Source organism: Molothrus ater, chromosome 3, assembly GCF_012460135.2.
Source record: "Molothrus ater isolate BHLD 08-10-18 breed brown headed cowbird chromosome 3, BPBGC_Mater_1.1, whole genome shotgun sequence".
Taxonomy (NCBI): Eukaryota; Metazoa; Chordata; class Aves; order Passeriformes; family Icteridae; genus Molothrus; species Molothrus ater.
This window is the reverse complement of record NC_050480.2, coordinates 55,021,977-55,044,836: the sequence shown is the minus strand read 5'-3', so window position 1 is coordinate 55,044,836 and position 22,860 is coordinate 55,021,977. Positions and strand designations below refer to the sequence as shown.

General features: G+C 37.0%; 1 protein-coding gene across 3 annotated transcripts in view; it reads right to left on the bottom strand.

Annotated features, from left to right (window-relative positions):
* The window catches only part of RGS17 (regulator of G protein signaling 17), a 71,169-nt gene that overhangs the window by 5,345 nt on the left and 42,964 nt on the right, over positions 1 to 22,860 (bottom strand). For 2 of the 3 annotated variants that reach the window (XM_036380023.2, XM_036380020.2), the window contains exons 3-4: positions 3,319 to 3,408; positions 1,219 to 1,453 (exon numbers count right to left, since the gene is read on the bottom strand). In XM_036380023.2, coding sequence (XP_036235916.1) covers positions 1,219 to 1,453; positions 3,319 to 3,408 — 325 coding nt within the window. The remainder of the gene's footprint in view (positions 1 to 1,218; positions 1,454 to 3,318; positions 3,409 to 22,860) is intronic. The other variant, XM_036380021.1, reaches the window with a different exon arrangement.

Sequence of the window (22,860 nt, the reverse complement as noted above, 5' to 3'; positions counted from 1 at the left end):
CCAGTCATGCTAAATATATCAGCTCTTCTGCCAAAAGGTAACATCTGGATAGGCATGCCTGGATGAACAAGAATTTTTCAGTTCCCATGCTATTCTAATGCATTGCAAACAGTTCTTTTTTGCCTCCTAAGATTTCCAGTATGGGCAGGAGCAACCGGATTGATGAGATTTGTATGCATCCAGTGCACCAAGTTTGTGAGTAGCTTTGTTAAACAATGCTTGGTTAGTGTTTGAATTTTAAATGCTGAATGGCCTTAGCTTAAAAAGACAAATGAGCATTCATCACATACCTATCTGGTAAAAATACAGAAGAATATTAGAGTAAAAGCTTATTATTAGCTTGCTGTATTGGCAATTGTATTTCACTCCAAAGCAAAAGTAGATACTATGGCACAAGAGAAGATAATGGAGCTATAATTCACTTTTGGCTTCATTCATATGAATGAAGTTGCAAATTATTACTGAATGTAGTGAAAAAGTAAAATGTAGGAAGGAAGTTCCACAGTGAGCATAAATTAGCATAATGCCATTGAGTAGAAATTCAAATGCACTGCACAAAGATAAGGCAAAGAAAAGTACATGATGTGGCCTAAGAAAAACTCTATAGTGCTTATATATTTATGTATCTCTTTGTACAATAAAACATGGATTGATAGGGATGCTTTTTCTTTACTACAGGTGAAGATAATTTTAAAATTTTTCTATTTCAGTTAAAGGGTTGAATAAAATCTTATAAAATTCCCTAGATATTATACATTTCACTAGATAAAATATGTCATCTTCATTCTTGGACTCTCACATAGGAATAACCAGTAGAAATTCAGATTTTCTCCTAGACAACTGCAGCAGCAGATAAATCTATAAAGATTCTGATTTAAATTCCTTCAGTTTGGTGCTTTTTCTCCAGAAATCAATTTGCATTTGCATTACTTATTTCCTCTCTCTCCAACATGTAGCATTACTAAAGAGGCAAAGCTATTTCTCAGCTTTGTCTTACTGGAGTTTCTTGAGCCTTATAGAGAACTTGGATGTGTTGTGGCTGGTAATGCTAAATGGCCCTGTCCCTGCATCTCTACTGTCTGTGTCCCTTCCTTTCCTGATTTAATGTTCATACTAAGACTTTCATCTGACGGACTTTCAGACCCTCACTAGGCAGTCCAGTGTATAACATTCCTGCTGGGATAACAGAAAATGCAAGTGGAGCATTTACAGCTTTACCTCTTTTGGTGATAGTATAGAAATGTAATCTTCATATATAAGTCTTGCTTTTTCTTCAATAACTTTCTTGTTCTGTTCCTTCTTTAGATCTTCACATGCAAGCCAGAAAAGCAGGTTCTCCTCACTATACTCCGTTCTAAGAAACTCTCTGAAAAGGTTCCTCCCAGCTGGTGTTTTCATCATCTTGTCAAAATTCTGAGCCCAAGACAAAATTTCATCTGCAGTAGGGTTTTGGCTGCAAAAGAAAATATCATTACAAATATGCTTCTATTTTTGTAGTGGTGTTTTCATATATTCATCCAAAAATTCTCCTTTTGACCCACTTTAGTCCAAGGTTTTCACCTTGGACTGAAAAAACTGGAAAGCAAAAAAAAACTGGAAGCAAAAAAACTTCAGCAATAACAGGGGAATTTTGTTTGCTCTTCACTTGTGCATTCATTATCCCATTAGCCCACTAAATGTATTTAATGTTATGAGACATGCACTTGACTTTTTATGAGTTTTCTGCTGGTGTTCTTAGCCAAGTGGCTCAAAGACAAAATCCTACAACAGCACTGAATTCCTGCCTCTGGAGTGAAAGGAGATTCCAGGAAGCTGGAAACAGACTCTTCTGTGAAGAGTTTAGATGACACCTGATGTCCCTGCCTGCCTCTGATGGTGACTGTACACAATTTGGTTTAGGAGGAACAAGAAAAACAAAAAGCAGCCAAAAGCATACTAATGAGGCCAAACAAAGTAGTAATTCAGAGAGATTTTAAATTAGCATATTTCTGTGCTTGTACGTAAGGGTTGCTAAGCTTCCCTCTGTTTCATGCTATTGACCTGAATGATGATCTTTTGGCATGAGATGTGATGGATTTTGCTGGCAAAACAGGAAAGAGAAGAAATGGGGAAAAGTCCTTATTTCCATTTCCTGAAGGAAACTATTTCCTGGCTTTTACCAGTGGATGCACTGGGTAAGTGATCAGAAGACTTACTGGCATCAATTAATGTACCAATGAACAGCTTAAGAAAGTAATTATCCAGATTACTTAGCAACAATTTAATATAGTTTCAAACTTAATTTTGAGCACTTGCCCTCTCCTTCCTGATCCAACACAAGAGCCTTACTAGCTGTTGTCATTACTGTTTGTGTTATCATGATGCACAATAAGTGACATTTGTCTATATAATTTCTGTTCAAGTCAATTTATCAACTCCTACTCTATATGCAAGGTAGAATGGATGATGGGAAGCTATTAGTGATAAATCACAAATTTTTTAACCGTAAAGTAATTGTAAACTGAATGAAAAAGTTTAAACACAGATTTTAAGGTGAACAGTCCTCTCAGAACTTTGCGCTCTCCACTGAGGAGAGTTCAAAGAACCTGCTGAGCTGAATGGGGCTGACAAACAACCTGGGCTCCCTTACTGTCTGTTGGGAAGCTCTTCACTATCATATTTTACTATTTACGATATTGCCTTCTCATAAAAGATGATGATTAACAATAAAGGCAATGAGTTTTTTGGGGTTTTTTTTGTCATCATATATGTCCTTTAAAGTTTGAAATTTCTTCTTGTGTGATTACTCAGGTTCCCTGACAGATTACCATTTTTCCCCACATAATAAACATGGCCCCAAGCTTTAGACAGAAGTAGAAGCTCAGACTTTGTGTGTTTAACCTGGTTTGCAAGGTATGTGGCTTTTTTTTTTAATTCCAGTGAAACCATAGTTCAAGATGCTTTATGAAAGGTAGCCACATTAAAAATCTGGTCATGAAGTACACTTGTGACTATTATTTTTTCTTCTTGTCTGGAGAGACGGGAAAAAGTACTCTCACAGGCAGCAGAGGATTCTTACAGAGACCCACATATGGAACTGTCTATGCATCTTCCATTTCTCCCCATGGTTCTTGCCCACAAATAAGAAAATGTAAATAAACCTGACTTGAGAATGTCTCTGCTGTCATTTCATTGTCAGGACAGATTTTGCTTCCTTTTGTATAGAATTTTTTGGAGGAAAAGCAATGAAAAAGACATTCCCAAAGAATTAAACCCAAGACAATTCTTGATACTAGTTAAGGACAAAACACTTATTAGATAACAGTTTGACCAACTTACCATTCTTCTATGACCTGGATACTCTCCAGTTTGGTCGTATGTATTGGCCTTCCTGCATTGTCTCCTCTATCTTCATTCCTAACAGTGAGGCTGCAATGTAGTACAACACTTTATTTTGTCTAGAGAAAGTTAATTTAAGACAATGACTACAGTAATGCAAATTTTTAAAAGGTATAGTCCTATATAGGGTATCATTTTTAACTCTTGTGTCTAAAATTTTGGAGAAAAGTTTTCATAATGACTTTTCCCCTGAACTATGATGAATATTAATTTACAGTTGCTATTAGCACATGCAGTGTTTTAGAAGCTCACAGTTTATCCACTGAAAGATGTGAAAATACTTAGAGGTCACTTTTGGAGTGATTTCACTTAGTTAACTGAGAATACTAGGAACAGTATGAGTAGGGGGGATATGAATATCTGAACTGGATATTGATGGGGCTTTGATGCCCCACCAGTTCTGGATAGTTTTTCAGGCTTTATGAATGTTCCCTTTTCTGTCTCCAAGATACAGTGGCAGTAGATGGCTCAGATTCAGAACTTAGCATGTGGCAGCTCCTTATGATTTCCTCTTCTGACCTAAATGTGTTTTCGATTCCAAAAAGTAAAATATACTGGCCTCTGAGCAGAAAGGCATCCATTACCCTCATATTACTACAAGCAAGGAAAAGAAAGGCTTCCTTTATGAGAGGATATTTTTAATGGTTTTTTGCTTCTTTTTAGAACTGCTAACTAGAATCACTTATTATTTTGCAAATATCTTTTAAATCAGATTTGCTGTAGTGGTAAAGACTTCCTCTGTGTGTGTTCTCTGTGAATCTTCTCGAATAGGGTATTGCCAGCAAACCCACAATTCCTGATAACTACTGAAATAAAGTATGTTTTGAGTGACTTAGATATTCATGTGGAAAACCTGGTTCTGATAATTCAGCTTAAGAAGTGGAATGTAGTAAGGAGATGGAAATTTCTTTTCATCAGGTGTTCCCTATGTGTCCAGTTGAGAGAAAACAAGCAACCAAGCAAAAAATCCCCCTTCTAATCTCAAGAGCTCATATTTCGAATATTAAGTATTCACCATACAATGATGGTCTCAGTCGCTCTAAGTGTTGCTACAAAAATATATTTGTAGCATAAAGCTTCTCCCTCCCCCACTAATCTAAATAACTCCTGCTCAGCTCTAAGAAGAAATCCCAGCTCTGAGACATCTCTAGCACAAATAATCTTCCTTTATAGGTTCTCTGCATTTATGAGTGACTTCAACATTTTTTTCAAGCATTTGGCAGAGCTAATAGGTATTCTCAAATACTCTTCTGAAAACTGGAAGTTTAAGCTCCCAGGTAAAGCAGAGCACATATTAAGACTTAAACATTACAGAGACGTACACTTGCAAACGAAGCTCTTTGATACTGGTTGCTCCTTCACTTACCTGCCAAGACCTTAGTTCAGGCCCTTGGTCCTGCTTCCCCTGTTACAGCGTAGGAATGCAGCTCCAGTGCTGCTAAGGTTGTTAGGGTGTCATCAACTGCTGCAGGAGAAACAACACATCCTGAACTCTGGGGTTGGCAGGTAAAAAGCCTTTCTGTCTCCTCTGACCTGTTGTTCGTCAGTCTACAGAGGGAGCACCCAGGAAAGACAGAAAGGAGTTCCATATACAGGAGGAGAAAAAAAAAGGGACCATCCACTTTCTTTCTGTCTTGTAATCTTTAAGTCCACACATGTAACTGCTTAGAGTCACCTTGCATCTGGCCAGAGCACAAAGTTGGAGTGAGGGAGAAGCAGGGAAGGCACAAAGCTCTCTCTCCCTGCCTTCCTCCCTCCTTCCCTCCTTTGCAGTCCATAGGTAGAGCAGCATTTGTCTTCTCTGCTGGGTGCAGAAAGCAGAGTGTCCTTTGGTTCCATGGAAGAATAATACCATGGAGGGAGGAAACAGCTTGTGTAGGTTGCGAATGCAATAAGGTGTTGAGTCTACCTAAAAGAGAATGAAGCTGCCTGTTTTCCTTCCTCCATCACATGAACAGCAACTAAGCTGTGCTGAGATAATTTACTTGTCAGGTACTAGACATTCAAGGTTTGGATGCAGAGTCTTACTGGAAGTAGAAAGTGACTCATGTGAGAGCAGTTAGTATCCACTACTAATTTAATTTGTTGTCTGGGATCAAATACTGTTTGCTTTGCTCATGCAAAGTCTCTGCTAGATTTGGGAAAACCATCATGGGTTGATGAAGGGGAAACAATGATAGTGAAGTAGTGAGTGGTGAAAAAGAGAAATAGGAATAGGAGCAAGAAGGCCATGTTGACTTCATTGCAATGTTTGTCTATCAAAGGAATAACTAATAGACAGTATGCACAGTATGCATTTTATTTTCTTATTTTCCAAATGACAAAAAAAAAAAAAAAAAAACCCAAAAAAAAAAACCCCAATAAAAAGTTGCGATTGTGGGCCTGGAACACAGTATGCAGTTTTATGGTATGTATACCATAGTATCAATGCAAGGTACACACTTGGCCCTGATTCCGTCATCTCACCATTCATAACTGGAGTTTAATGGCTGAAGTTAGTCAGGGCTGCAAAACAGAGAACACTCCAAAGACAGAAGCCTCACACTGGGTTGGAACATGTTTGGGTATTGCATTTAAAACTGTGATACTTTTGTAATTCATCTTGGCCTATATTCTGCATTATGTTTCCTGTGACAAAACTAGCACTAAATTTCAACTTTTATTTATCTACATCTGTCAAGGCTAGAGTTCTATCAGATATATTACTTTTAATATGTTTTTCCTGTAAAGGAAACCATCATTTTTATACTCAAGTACACTCAATTCAGGTATGCTTGTTTTCACTCAAGGAACTGGTTCATGATCTCTTAGAAAAAAAATTAAATATTTAAGCATTTTTGACTGCAAAGCTAGCTTGAAAGCAGCCTTTAAGTAACTGATCACAATAAGAGATTGTTACCTTTTAACTTGAAATGAAAACACTGCACTGCTCTTTCCCATGTTGCTATATTCAGCTGGAAACACCCTATCTGTTCATGTTTCTCTATGGAATTCAAGCAGTCTGCAGCAGCAAAGGTGTTCTGCATACCTGAGCTGATGTCCTTGATATATTTATCCATCATTGAAGCTAGCTGTTTGTGTCAGAAGGATTTTGCTGTACAGTGTAATATTAAACAGACTAAAAGTAACAGGCTAAAGATTAAGAAAATTATCTTAGTTAAGGATTTAAGAAAAGGACATTACTGATAGATCTCACCAAAAAGCAGTTAAATGAAAGGGAAGTGCACTAGAAAGACATCTGATGTAAATGAACGCCTTTGGTGTCATTAACATATTTGGTATTATTTATTAATTGGAATACACTCATCATATATCTTTAAAATTTAGAGATGCAAATTACCCATGATAAAAGTACACCAAAACTAATAGTGCCTTAAAAAGGGAGTTTGGGATGTCCAAAGGCAGAGTTTAAATGGAAAACACTAGTATGAGTTTGTTCTCTCTTTGTATGGAAGGTTTGTTCTGCCCACTTCTATGTTGATTTTATTGCTCTGGAGAGTGCAGAAAAAAATACTTCAGTGGCTGGAGCTTGATGTACCTTTCAAATATATCTTGGGTTCCTGACTGCTACAAACCAATAAGTTTCTTGAACTACTGCAACAGTATTATTATGAGAAATTTCTTCTTGGAGTGAAGGTATTTCTATTTTGCAACTTCACAAGCTTTATAAATAAAAAAGTTAATGATCAGGGACTACTTGAAGAAGCATACATATTGAACAAATGACCACAAATAAGGGTAAGTCTGTCCAGGTTTCTAGCTGATATGGTTTTGGGGGTACTGCTGGGATTTAGAAAACTGATATTTCTTTATTTATTTAGCTATTAATACTTGGCTGGTAATATTCAAGTTAAGCAATTAAGTAATTATTTTGTTGAGTAATTACATAGCTAAATCTGTATTGAAGCACCCTATTGCATGAGAAGATAAAAAAGCCAAGTTAATTGCATGGAATCATCAAGAGTTGAACTAATTTAAGAGCAAATATCTCACTGACTTCCTCCAGATGTTTCCAGCTGATGGTTTTAGCCTTTTTGTAAGTTGCATCCCTGTTGCTGCACTTACCTTCTACTGCCTTTAAGAAACTGAAGGTAATTTAGAGTTTGCACCTGATCTTTCATTCTCTGCATACCCAGTAAATAAATGGTATTTTTTTATATTAAATGGTATTTAATTGGTTCCCAAGAGTCACTTTCTCATGTATCAGTAGCCTAAATCTGGTAAATCAGTGGAATTACTGTTTTCATTATGGCAAGAAAACCATGCCATTGTGAGACATGCCAAGATTAATATTCTGCCTCTGCATGGCTGACCAGGTACTATTTGTTCTGGTATCTTCTGTTATGTGCCTCATATGCAATATATCCTCACAGTATTTTGTGATTATATCTGGCTCTGAAGATAATTAAAACTATTAAAACCTCTTGCCTTAATGGGGTTTTTTTATATTGCCATGCAGATAAGGAGTAGAAATTAAACAGGGACACTGTGAATGGCTATTGGGTTGGCTGTTTAGGAGATCTGTGCTCAGTTTCTATTTTTTGGCTGAAATTTGTAGTCTGCTGGGCAGTGACTGCGCTTTAGGCTGGACATGCTTATGTCACACAGTAGGGCCATGAGCCCTCAAGCCACAAATGTAACAGAAAAATCTTCTTTACTCTATGCCAAAAGTCACATTAAGTCAATTGTCCATACATAATCTGAAGGCCCAATTTTGTTTTCACATGAAAATTAATGTACAGATAAGATTCTGGGGATAACAGATGTGCTGACAGGTTTCCTTCACTGATCGACCCTTTGAAAGACTATATCTCACTGGCATTGCACTTCACCCTATGCTACTCCTAGAATTTTTTATTATCATCAGATCAAGAGACATAATATTTTTAGCTTTCTAAAAAAACCCCAACAACTCTTTCCCCACAAAAGACCTCAATATATCAAGATTTAATTATGATTTTAAAATTACAGAGATAGATGATGTAAAATGACCATTCACCAAAAGTCTTGAAAAACACAATTTACCAAATTTACCAAATAGATTCAGATAGGAAATATCTTTTCTCTTCTGATTGGAAAAGGAAAGGCCTTTAAACAAACAAATTACTGCGCATGAAAACAAGAACATATGTTTAGTGCATTTTCCTGAAATGAGGGGAAAGTGGTTTTGAAAACTCTTAGTGTTGGTGCCCATCTTTGTCTCAATCTTTTGCCAGCTGGGTAAATACCCTCACTCCAATTCAAAATGGTGTGCTCCTGCTGATCTCCCTGCTCTCTGATTCCTTTCCTTTTATTACAAGTGTTTAGCTTAAATCATGCCATATGAACAAATATATTTTTTTCTGGTTTTATTTCAGATGCAAAAAAACTGCATGCTAGTATCTTTTTAATTTTTGATTGCAGTTCAACCTGATCAAACTATCTTCAATACTGCAGTTCAACAGTCAGTCACTGAAAAATCAATTGTTCACACAATTGTATTCAGAATTGACTCCTAAATGCTGAGGTATGCTCTGTTAGATGTCAGAGATAGATATGGTCCCAATATCCCATATACTGTGTGATAATGGAAAAGCCAACTATACTGAGATTCTTCAATTTCTATTATGAAACTTGATTTAACTTAAAAATGACTCAAAATCATTTTGTCACCTCATTTTTTTCTGACACCTGGAATATTTAAGTTTGATGTCACTGAATACTAGTCAAGACTGTGTTTGTTTATGTACAGAGGAGAATGATGATTTTGCTACACTTTGCAAAGCAATAATAATGGAAAATAATTGCAATATTATTGTGACCCATTCATAAAGAATACAGCTATGTTAATCTCAAATCACTGTCTTCTATCTCCCTTTTAATGTCACAAAATTAGGATCAGAATGAAATGTTATATGAACAATATTATCCAATGATAGCTCTTTTTTTAAAGCTGAGGTAAAGGGTAAAAAAACTTGTTTCTATTAAAGTTAAGGAAAGAATTCACTTTTTTGTTGCAGTAAGTGAATAATATCCAGAATCATTATTCTGAGAAAAACTAGATCTAGAATCATTATTTTTATGATAATGTACTAGACATTTTCATAGCCTCAGATAAACTTGCATTATATCCTTCAAGTCCCTGGCTGTATGAGAGGGAAAGGGGACCCATCTCTTATCTGACCTTGAGTTTATAAGAATGTTTATAAGTTTGAGTTTATAAGTTTGTAAGAATAGCAAGAAAGACTAAAGCTCTACAACTCTTCCAATAACACCAGTATGTTCAAAATGTCAGCTAAATTTGTGGCAATGAATGAATTTGAGAGTGGAGGCTTACATGGATGCCTGGAGGTCTGCAAGGCAAACATAAGTGATGTGTAGTAAATTTTTTATTCCCATATGTCTGCCTTGGTAGTCTGTGAGAGACTTTGAAGGGAAATGGTAGTCAAAATCCTGTGGAATCATTTGCTTAGACTGATCAGAATATGGTCTTAACTCAGTCAGCAGAATATAATAATTTTTTTTACAAATAAGAAACAGATCAAAAAAAAGTGAAGGGTTTTTTTGTCATTAGTGTCAATCCCAGTTCTTTAACAAGACAATGATTTACAGCTCTTCACTGAATTCAATAAAGAAATGTAAGATGTAAAATTTTATATTGAAAACAAGTTAGAAATTTAATGAAAAATAGCTACATCCTACTCTGAGTAAAAAATTACTTGCCTTGTGCTTAAAACTAAACAATGAGATTGTGTTTAGCAGACTGACATAGGAAAGCAGTCTGTTGGGGCAAAGCCAACAATTACCATAAGGCTATAATCAGCCCACTTGGCATTGTCCACTGAAACTATAAACTCCTTTCAAAAAGTCCAGGTACCTGTGGTGCTGAGTCTTTTGAGTGCCAGAGTTACATTTGCCTTAGGTGATAAGATGGTGCAAGAGGCAAGTATGATCCAAATTGTTTTTAAAAGAAAAAAGCAATCCAGCATAGACTCCAGCTTGAATTTATAAACTTGACATCTGCTTCTGTGAGTCTTACCTCATGTAACTAAAACCCCAAACATTTTTTTGTTTTTTAATAATACAAGTATTTGCAAATTAACCATCCTAGAGATTTTGTATTACAGCTAAAACGCCTCCAGTATTTCAAAGCATCAGGTGAGGAATGTGGAGTCACAAACCTCCCAGCTCTTTGTTCAGCTTACAGTGTACTCTCATTGGTTTAGCCTTGAACTACAAGGGCTGCACGAATAACTGGCCTGGCTTTTTTTCTCATAGGTCACAAAAGTAAGATAAAATGAAGTAAGTGGTTTGTCTCTTCCAATGCTTTGTCTCTTCCAATGGCTAGAAAGCCTACAACTTGTCATTTCAAATTTTTCTTTGTTGTATTTTCCCCCTTGATTCCGTTTATGATGTAGTGTGTGTAGTGTTGCAGTTCATATTTTTCCCCTTTTTTCATCTCTGTTTGAAGAGCACACAGCTGAGAAATAGTCTGTTACAGAGGGTTGGGCACTTCTATGTGCCATGAATGTGCTTTCCTTGAGAAAGCTTAGGATCCTCTGCTCAGGATCCAGTAATATTAAATGCAGGCAGACTTCTGGCTCCCACATGCGCATTTCTGCATACCATAAATTCTGTGGGCCAAGCAGGAACACAAGGTGTAAACTTTCTGGTCTGATTTTTCCTACCTAGGATGGATACAGAAGCTGTCTCACAGGCCCTTCCACCAGGATTTTATGGAGAATGCAGCTGAATGGAACTGAGTTTGTGTTTTGCACAGATTTGACAGTTAAAATTAATTTACTTCTGAACTGAGTTTCTAACAAAATAGTGTTTGTGGAAAAGTTTAATGACATTTCATAACTGCTTTTCATATTTCTAAAAATAATTATCATTACATTTTAAAACGAAATAATCAGTTGTCTTGGTTTTATTCATTGTTAGTTAGCATTATTCTTACTACTCCTTTGTGAGTAATTCTAGTTAATGTCGTAAAATAATAGATTTAAATGAAATATTGTGCTTAAATTTAAGAAGCTCTTTAGAAAAATTACATTCTGTCATAGCAGATTTCTTTTCCAGTGGGTTTTCTGATTATGAGACAAGTGATTTTCTATTAAGAAAACAGCTCATCAGGAAATCCAGCAGCTATAACTCTTAACTTCATGATACATGGAGTGTTTGTTAAAGCTTTATCTCCCAGAGTGCTGCAAACAGCATCTCCATTTTTTCACTCAGAATCATGTTTATACTAAGAGCTATGGAGAGAAGTGTGAAGAACAATGCCTTACAGCATTAAAATCCCAAAGCACAGCAAAAATTGCATTTGTCTCTTGTGTTTGAAGTATCCTTGTTTCCCTAAAATAGTCTTGAGATTTCTAGAAGAGTAGCATTGACAGTAGGGCTGTGGAGGGTGCAGACACAGGAACAGAGATATAGTCAAAACTCCTTGTGCCTACAGATGGGTATCTTGGCCCATTAACTGTCTTATTTCTGACACCAATGCTGTAGCAGCAATCCAGGGTGACTGAAAGAATCATTGCCCATTCTCCTGTGTTTGTTCTTTAGTGCTGCTATTGCTGTTCTATTTCAACTTTTCTGTGTGAAGGAATAGCTTTTAGCCCTGTGAGATGTTGAAGAGTTCAGAAGGAAATACACTTTAAAATACTACAGATGGATAGAGTCCTACCTTTTTTCCTTGTGCAAACCTGGACAAAGTTCTGTGAGTTCTTTTGTTCAAAGGTATATGATAAGGCCAGATCATCTTTGTTGAGAGCTGTAACTTTTCCATGAAAAATAAGAAACTTCTCAGTTCATTTGAGATTGTATCTCTCTGTCATACTTTGAATGTGGGGAAGAATAGGTTTGATTTCTTACTGGTTTTCGATTGCTGTGCTTTCTTAATACTGCGCAGCATTCAGCCTAATTGGTCAAAAGCCAATATAGATTGACTATAAACCATAAAAGAAAAAGGAGATTGGTGGAAATCAAAGTTTAATATATCTGGAGCACCTCAGGCTATTAAGGTCTAGTCTGTTAAGATGTTTAGATCTGTCCTGATAGTATTATGTTGTGCTATTCCTCAGCTTGAGTAGAAGCAGAATTGAACCCAAATGATCTACTGCTTAAGAGTATAATCAACCCTTTGTTTATGGGAAATCTTGGCCAAGATGGAGTTTATGTAAGATCATTATAAAAAGTTATTAAATTGCATCCCACATGGCACAGTGAAGGTAGATCATCCTTACTGAAATATGAGTGCTAAAGTAAAGTAAGTCATAGAGGGATGTGCTCTGTAAAGCAAGTACTTAAAAGGTTTTAGCAAAGCTGCAGTATATCACCCTCTTCCCTTTCCTGTATATTTAATATTTTTAAATGGAATAGACATAAAATCTGGTAACCTTTTCTCTTCTTAAGGGACAGTCAGATTAACAGTCTCTTTATAAAGACAGGAGTTATATTTTCCTTCTGTATTTTCCATCAAAGTTGAAATTAGTGTATGTTTGGCAGACAAATTGTCAAATTTGTCCAAACTACCTTCTCCTTTTGGACCCCATGAAAAATTTGAAAGAAAAGCCTTGTAGAATTAAAAATCCACATGTCAATACTTCTTCCATCATAGATTCATATTTGCAATGTGATATTTGATATAATTTTTATATTGATTTTTTTGTCTTTTAGAAAATGTTCTGATATGTATTGGTAATGGAAAAACTAACCTGCTGGAAAACCCTTGATAAAAGGGATATTCTCCTAAAATACTCATAAAGGCCCTCAGAAATGTTTTGCAAAAGTTTAAGATCTGAGTTTTAGTCTTAAAACTGAGTTCAGTGCACTGAGTTCAGTGTTTTATGATGTTGAGATGGAACCTCCTCTGTTACAGCTTGTTTTCCTTGCCTCTGGTGTCTTGTCAGTGGGCACCACTGAAAACACCCTGGCTGCATCTTCTTTGCTCACTCACTTAAAGCATTTATACATATTGAGCCTTCTCTTCTCTGGGTGGAACCATGTCAAGTCTCTCAGCCTTTCCTCACAGGAGAGGAGCTCCAGTCCTTTAATCATTTTAGAGGCCCTTTGCTGGAAGGGCCTCTTATTTCCAGTATACCCAGGGCTCTTGCATTGAAGAGCCCAGAACTGGATATAGTGCTCTAGGCATGGCCAGTAGTGCCACAAAAAATATATTTTAAAAGAGATTCTAATTGAGGAATATTCTGGGGGGCTACATAAAAAAAAAGCAATTATATTTACATTTCAGGATGACTTCAGAGTGAAGGAGAGAACTGTTCTCAATGTCAAAGCAGGTTAAATGTTATGTGAAAGAAGACTGGCCCTTTTAATGGACAGCCTTGCTGAACGTGTTGTTTTCTTCCTCTGCTCTTGTGTGACTTATTTAATCTTCCTACCTGCAGATATTGCAGCTCAGCAGGAGCTCAAAGGCAGATGGAAACTACCAATGTGCACTGCACTTGAACTTCTGAAATAAAGGACAATATCTCCCTCAAACTTAGACTAACACAGAGCAAAATATGTAACTGTGCAAGAGAAGAAAGGACTAGTGATTTAAAGCAATCCAATTTCCTAAACTCTTTTTTACTTATAATGTTTTGTTCTCCTGAAAATCTGTAAGAAAATATACTTTCTGCTGGATTTTACCTTAAAGAGATTATATTACTTTTACATAATGATAGCCACAACAGAAGTAATTTCAACTTTTGTTAAACTGCTAGTCCTTTCTAGGATATTTTTTTGAGATTTTTATTCTCATATGTGGAATTTTTGTAATTTTTGTACAGGTAAGAAACCCAAGGCTTGCCAAAGTTTGCTTACCAATGATTTCTAGAGGAGTTACTCTAGCTTTCTTCCATTAGTTTAGAGATGGTTTCTGCGTTAGGCAATATTCAACCGAAAGATGTATTTCTCTTGTCAGGTCACCCCAGAGATTGCTAGTCTGGCTTCATTCCTTCCTTCAGAATATTACCATTCATATTCCATCTTGTATGATGGATACATTTAATTACTAGACAATCTGCAGCATCCTTACTCCTGGCTACAGCTATTTTGCAAGCAATTCCTTCATATATTTGAGACAATCAAAAGTGACAGTTCTGTACTCTTCAAATAAATGGAGATTGTATCCCTTCAAAGGGTAGCTAGATGAATAAAAGCCCTCCAAATCACTAGCAAGCAAACCTAATGGTCTCAACTAATTCTGATAAATGAGCCTAGTCTCACTTTCTGTAGTGACTTTTTCTTTATTATTCTTGGTTTTCAGGTATTAAAGTAGGAGCAACACCATATTTTGTGAAATTAGCCTTGACTAAACTAGTTGATACTTATCCAGATCACAGTCAAGTAAAATGGGGGATTTGCTTTACATTCATCCAGATAACAAACAGGATTGAGACCCTCTGTGCCAGTCTGTATATCTTACAGACATCTGTTTTGTTGGTGCTGGTTTCCAAATTTTTTAAGACAAGGCCCTCAGCTGGGAAGCCCTTTCAGCATGGATGTCAACAAGAACTGAAATTACCCATTCCTTCATAATGGGTGCTCAGCATCTGCCAGTATCTGGCCTTCAACCAGGTATTTCAGAAGAACCAGAGCTGCTATCTAGACAAATGCATGTGCTATGGAATTATTCAGGGTGACTAGACAAGACTCAGATCTCCTTTGCCTTTCTGACTCACACAATGAATGTCTGGCCCACTTTTCTAGTGAGAGGATCTCCATCTAATAAGTGCTTCATAACAGAGGTCCAGACTCATTTCCATGAAATATTATAATTTTTTCTCTTTAAAGTGCTAGACATTTATTCCTGTTTTAACTGGCATCTTAAACTGATTTGGAATTATGCACAGTTAAAAAATAAACGTATGCAAGATAGAAATTCTGCTGCTGACAGATTTTAGCAGCCTAATTTTTTTTTCCTTTTTGGTTTAGAACTACAGGCTGCATTTATTCTTGCAGATAAAATGTTCTGGGAAAGTCCTGAGGTTGACTGGCACCACATAGCCCCAGTCCACTAAAGCCCATGCCCAAAACAGGGTTTCTGCCATAGGCCATTTGTTGGCCACTTTGGCACTGGTCAAATCTCTGCCAGGGAGTTAACACTTGCTAATAATTTACTGTACAGGCTGACTGTAGCCCATTAGACCCTGGCCCTGCTTAGTTTGCTTAGTGGTATAGGCACTGTCAGTGTGTTTAACTTGGATAAGGGTATTTTGTTATTGTTTTTGCATGTTGAATATTAAAGTTTTTATTATTCTACAACGAATAAAGTTCAGAGGGTCTGCAAGGGGACTTTGGCGCCTTTAAAATGTCACCATCTATCAACATGTCTTACTTCAGGTAATATTTTAATCTCAGACCCACTGTGACCTTTCATGTACTTCTCTGCTTATGTGGTTTTCCATGGACTTCTGAGTTAATGCATCTTTGAGTAAATATCTAATTGCAAATTTGTCATAAGAAAACCAAAAGCAGCCCAAATCCTGTCAGGGGAGATTTCAAAGGCTCCAAACTCCTAATATCTGTAATTCACAGCATAAGCTGGACTCAGGCATTCTCAGCGCTCCTTATGTTTTTTTATTTTCTCCACAGCAACAGTCAAGCTGTGCTCTGGTGACAGAAAATCTGTCATGACATTACGAATCTTCCTCCAGCCAGTGTTCCACAGACACCAAGCTGAACAGCATTTTGGCACAGGCAGGTGGGAAATGGGTATGAGGGGTGAGGGAGAGCCAAGGCACTGATGCTCTGAAGCAATCCATCTTTTAAACAGCCTCAGAGGAGGCATCAAGCTGCTTTTCACCAGTGAAGTGATTCTGCCACTGCTTTCCCTCCCTCCAGTCTCCTCAAGAGCAGTTGTCCCTGAATACACTCTTGTGTGCTGTGCCAGGACCGAATCAAGATCATGTTCTAAAGTTAACTAGATTTAGTCTGCTCTCTTCTTCTAAGGAGCTACTGTTGGTATCTTTTGCACCACTGAATTAGAATGAGCCTGGTGTAATCCCAAATCCCTTCTCAGCATGTATTTATTATTCAATTTAGAAGAACTGCAGTTCTGGGGTTTTTTTTCACTGTAATTTTCTTTACAGAAATGTTTGCTTGAAATAGAACTATTTTCTGCAGTTAGACTGATCAGGGGTTTGTATCTCAGTAGTACTATACACAAAGGAATCTGCATTTTATTAGTGAATCTTCAGAAACATTTATTTAAACTTTCCTAGTCTATTATGTTTACAGTCTACTCATTTTCTAACCTGCTTGTGTTATCACAGATGGAGAAAAATATCAGCAAACACATGAGTCTCCATCTGTTCCTCAAAATGAAATGAACTTTCAAAGTTTAAACTATTCATACTAAAATCCTGATACTAGGAAAGCTTGGCACAGAAAGCCCAGGGCTGATTTTGATGTTAATGAGGATTCTACCACTGGCTTGTGATGAAAGTTAACAGACCAGCTGCAGAAGTAGCTGTTGCTCCACTTTTTGCATTAGCCTTCTATTTTTATTATTTTATTATGGGGAGAAACACATTTTCCTCATACCTTTGAAAATAGAAACATTTATCAGTTTGTATGGACTTAGTTTACAGTGTTAATTTTTTATCAAACCAGGGTTCTTGGTTGGAAACTAATTCAGAATTATTTATATATGCTGAACATCTGTGTAATGTCTTGTGTATCTTTGTGCTTCCACCATGATTTCATGGTAGACTGGCAGCATCTTAGTGATTACCTCTTTGCACCACTTGCCAAAATAAATACAGTGTGTAGTTTACAGCTTTCTCCCAGAGAAGGACATGATTTTAATTTACTTTACATGTCCCAGAAAGCAATGGCCTGCATCAAATCTACTTCTTGGCAAATTTCCTGTGGAAATGCCTTTCTGCTGTGGGAGCTGGTGGCTCATTGTCCTTACCCCTACTCCAAGGCTGTGCAAGAGCTTGTGCTCCAACAGGAATTTGGAGGTATGTGGCAAGATGCTGAGAAGAAGAAAGGAAGAAGACAAAAGGTGGTGCATTAGCTTGGATTAAGGGATTTCTTAGATGCTTTTTTATGAGAGGAGGTGAGATATACTTGATTGATTCAGAAGAGGGATCCATAGTGACCAAGGCAGATTCTCATGACATTGAATAAGTTAACTTTAAGCTTCCTTTAGTTGTTTTTACATGAAGTTTTTGTTTTCTGTAAATCTTACTTCTAAAGTCCTTTTGGTTTGCCAGTAAATCTTGTTTTCCTGCATTCACATCTTACTCTCTAGAAGCAGATGCAGGAAAAAATGATAGACTACTAGTTAGGAGCAGTTAGCATATCTGTGAGCCTACCTACCTTTACACCTTGTGGCAAAGAAATGTGCCTCCCTCTTTTGAAAAGGCAGCATTTCACATCTGCCTCACAGGGAGGTGCAAGAAGTGGTCAAACCTGCCTTTACCTGCCAGCTCTGGAGCTTTGAGATAAGCTGTGTATTGAATCCCATATGAGGTAAATTTGTGGTCTGGCTCAAGGACAGAGCAGGCTTCCAGGAATTATTAGGCTAACACTGACAATCTGGACCAGTGTCACAGAAGAGTGCAAGTCCAGAGGTTGGCAAGTCAGGCTGTGTTGCCCTAGGAGAGTTGTGTAAGCAAGCATGTACACAGCCACCTGTCTCCAGCCTGCCCTGAGGACCTAAACTTCCATAAATTTCCAGCAAAATCACTTCCCCTGTCTTAATTATAAAGGAAAAAGAGCTTATTAAATTTCATACTTATTAGGAAGACATGCTTCCCTGCTTTGATTTTTTTTTTTCAGTTTAGAGATCATCCTTTTCTTTTGCTTTAAAGGGAAGAGAAATGCTTTTCTTGGGCAGTATTTAATAAGCACTGTTAACTTACAGAAGTATGAAAAAAAACAACTTGACAAGCTATTTATTTTCAGTGTGTATTCTGATTATTTTTACAAATGCTGGGAATTTAATTCTTTTATTTTAAGTATCTCAGGGAACTTTGAGAGGCCCATTTCTGAAGACTAGATATTTAAATCCTCAGTCCACGCTCACCCCATGGTGCATTCCATCAACAACAGGAATGTCTGCCAGCTTTCTCTCATGGGTTCAGCACTGAGGATATGTGGATTTAAAGACAATGTGATCTAAGACTGATTTTCATAAATATCATGTTCAGTAGCTTCTGTGACAAGACAGATAATGGATTTTATCCAGCTTTAAATACTACCCATCAAAGAACTGGTGCTACTTTCCTAAGAAAGCACCAGTACTGCCCATTGCACTCTGATAATCAGATGATACTGTCCCATAGTTGCACAAAGCACAAGTCCCTAAGCCTTCTCACCCTCGGAATAAAGTACTCTCTGGGAAAGAGATGGAATGTTTTCATCTTTGACCTCTGCAATAGCAAGTGGTAAAAATGTAACGGTGTTGTGTGATATTTTAAAGTATAAAAGGGCTCAGATTGGAACATCTTTTCCCATTAAATATTTTTAAAAATATCACCTTCTATTTCAGTAAAATAGAGTACAGTAGCCTGCACTTCTGTCTTCTGCACTAGAGTAAAAAATTTCCTGATGCAGAAAAGTCTATTATGTTTACAGTCTACTCATTTTTCCATATTCGTTCTTTTACAGATGTGATGTTTTGAAAAGGTAAAGCACAGAGAATTGAGTTTCAGATGTGTTGTCCTATGTGTTCAGGGAGGAAAAGAAGAATTAAAAGCAAAATTAAAAGCCAAAATACATTTTTCAAAATCAGTGCTTTTGTTTCAAAGATGAAGATTTTCTTTTCTTGCCAGAAGCTTTAACAAAATCCTGGAGTCTGGGTGACTTTTTTGTACCAGTCCAACTCTAGTCTGCTCCTAGTCTAAAAGTTCTGCTGCAGACAGGCATGGGAAAAAGGATATGGGTTTTGTTTTCCACATACTTATGAAGATGTGGCTATAATGTATTGCATTAATTTTTTTTTTTGCTTCCATCCTTTCTTTGCTTCTTTGTCCTTCAAACTTTCTGCCACAGTTAAATGAAATAAAGCGGCCATGACTGTAGCCCCCAGAAATAATCTTGTATAGACTCATGCAAAGCCTTGACACAATTTTTTGATAACAAACTAAGATTGAATATGCCAGGAAAATGTTATTCTTCTCAAAGTACTAGGGAGGTGGGAAATGCAAAAAGAAAAAAATAAAGGAAAAAAAGTAGTTGTTTTTGTTTGTTTGTTTTTTATTACATTTAGAGCACACTGTTTATTAAGAGGATAACACTGAACCCCATAGAGAGTGGGTATTAATGCAGTTTCAAATTGTTCTTAGAACTGTGTCTGCCATTTCATATTCATTGCACAAGTGACAGAAATATTTTCTTATAGGCCCAAGTAAACTGTGAAACTCTTGCAAGGAAAATGTTCCCTTTAATAAAAAAAATATTTGTGTAGCAACATCATCAAGAAGAAATTTCAGAGTAGCTCACAGCAGTCATAGACAAGTTATAAGAACTGAGGAGAGAGGCTTCTTGCCGAGAGCAACTCCTGTTTACTGCCAAGATGGCAATACCCTATCTTCCCTGGGATCTCTTGTGTGTGGGAAACTCTCTTCCACAAGTCTTCAGCAGTTTTAATGGATACATTTTTGGATAAAGGCCCTTCAGCTCACTCCAGTCGAGCTACAGGTGAAGCTAAGTGATCATCTTCACTTATCCCTTGGAAGCCTTTCCATGTCCCCCAGACTGCCATACTGCTAAAGTCTCTTGCAGGGCAGATGTCAGACCCCTTCTGAGCCTTCTGTGTACAGTAAAAGGAGACAGATTATTGAGCATCAGTGTCCCACAGTTTTCAAATCACAGAGCACCTTATGAAAGGGGGAATAAAAAGATATGACTCCTGCTCTGGGTAGGAGACAAAGGAGAAAGCAAAATAAAACTGGCAGAAAAGCCAACCTCCCTATGCTAGTGCCTGAAGAGTTTTTTTGAAGAATGCAATTTACAAGTGTTTGCAAGAAAACAACTAGTTTCATGTCTGCTCAGGAAGCTGGAGTAATTGATTCTAAATAAGGCTGGGGAGGCGAAATAGCAGGCTTACTCCTCTAACCTTGTCAAACTGAGCTCAAAACTATAAAGTCACCGCTCTAAGTACTAAATGGGCAAGTCTCTGGAGAAAGCGTAATTGAGGAAATTATGGAATGTCATGTCAGAAGACTTACTGCAAATTTTGCAAGTCTCAGGCTGCCCAAGTAATTGAAATGATCCTTCATAAAGAAGCACATTCTTGTGTCCTCAATTGAAATGGAGCTTTACAGAAGCTTAAGACAGGGGGCGATTCAGTCCAGGACCGTAGGTACATGACTGGTACTTGTCTGTTAGCTACTTTAATTAGGAAGTCTTCCTGAAATGAGTACCTAAGGTCTATGTCTGGTCAGTGAAGAGAAGAAGGCCTATAGAAGATCTTCACAGGGATGTATCTTCTGTTTCTGCTGAAAGGGGACAAGCATTTCCTGTTGGGAGCCTCAGAAGGGCTTTATTTTTTTTCCACTGAGGAGGACCACTGAGTGTTCCCTTCACTACTTGTACTCAGAAAAAAGCTCAGAGCTTAAACTAGTTGCGCAACCTCATGAGCATACCTATTAAAATAAAATAGCCATCTTAATAGTCCTGTTAATCTCCACTATTTTTCAATCTGAGCAAACTTGGTAATAAGTCTTGCTTTGTCCCCATAAACTGAGCAATTTACTCTCCTGATAATTATCAGTGCCAACAGTACTGAGTCTGGTTGGGATGGAGTTAATTTTCTTCATAGGGATCCTTGTGGTGCTATGTTTTGGATTTTTGACCGAAACAGTGTTGATAACACATTAATGTTATAGCTGCTGCTGAGCAGTCACTGAACAGTATCAAGGATTTCTCTGTTTCTCATACTGCCTGGTCAGTGGGCTGGCTGGGGGTGCATAAGTTGTGAGGAGACATATCTGGGACCACAACTCACCAAAGAGATATTCCCTACAATATGACGTTGGGATCAGCAATAAAAGCTGCGGAAGAAAAAGGAAGGATGGAGGCTGAGATTTGTAGCAGCTGTTTCCTCAAGTCACTGTAAGATGTGATGGACCATGGCTTTCCAGGACATGGCTGAACTGATGGGAAGCTGTGAATGAATTTTTTGTTTTGCTTTACTTGTGCACATAGCTTTGCTTTATCAATTAAACTCTTTATCTCAATGGCAGAGTTTTGTTGCTTTCACTTTTCTGATTCTCTTCTCTATCCTGCTGCTGAGCAGTGAGTAAGCATCTGCCTGGGGCTGAGCTACCTACAAGGATTATCCCATACCAGTAGAGAAGTCCTTCAAATAGTTGTTATCTTTAAGAAAAATATATTAGAGAAAAATAATTTTTAAAAGAGTTTTAATAAGATGTACCAAATAATTTCTCAAATTTTTTGCTCTTGACAAGTGTCTGTTAAGCGAGATACTATTTCCCCAAACAAAGGTGTGAATATTTGCCTATGCTGTTGTGTAAACAGAAGACTTAATGGCTATTCTGATTTTAACATAGGGTAGAACAGAAAAAAACAAGTCCCACATGAGTCACAAAAGATATTTTCAGAATTCTAATGATTTATTTGGATATAGGAACTACTGAACTAGCTCTTTGAACAGGAGGAAGGTAACATTTTTTAATAAAATCTGCACATACTTCTACCACTTCTGTGAATGGTGAAGTTGAGGCAATGAGTGGTTAGAGATGTAAGAGCTATCAGCAGTCACATACAGATGGAAAAACTGAAGAAAATTCTAACATTGCCTTCCCAATTAATGAATCTAGCAACATTTCCAGACAGGTATCTCTTGAGAAATTACTGTTACTCAAATACAAAGACCTGTGGAACTAGGGAAAGAATGTAATTACATTAGGTCCAGAGAACCTGTTACAATTGTTGATTAGGCTTTTCCATTACAGAGAACTACCCTAGAGAATTAATTAGCTAGAATCTCCTATATATGAGAGAATAATAAAGTTAGTTACTTTTTAAAAGTTATTATTAAATTTGGCATCACAATCAATGACTTAATTTTAACTGAGGTTCTGAAACACTTCATACTGCATTTTTCAAAGTTTTGTCCCATCTTTCCTCTAATGGAGTTTCTACCACAGAATCTTAGAAGTTAAAGCTGGAAAGTACTTATTGAATCACATTTTCTCTCTTTGATTTTAGCAACATGAGTGATGTAACAGTTCCTTTGATCACTTATTTCACTTAATCTTGAAGACTAGCTCACAGGATTTCTCCATGCTCTAATTTACTTTGCAAAGAAAAATCCCAACCTCAAGCCCTGAAAAACCCTGAAAGACAGTAAAAACAATTAATAGAGCACCTGAAGGTACATCGTATGTTTTTAATCAATAATTACTCTAATTTAAGTTTAATGTGCATAAGCTGTTTACATATATAATGGTATTGCCTTCTAAGGACTGGAGGCACTCCAAGGGTCACAAGGCTTCAAAGTAGAGTATTATTGTCAAA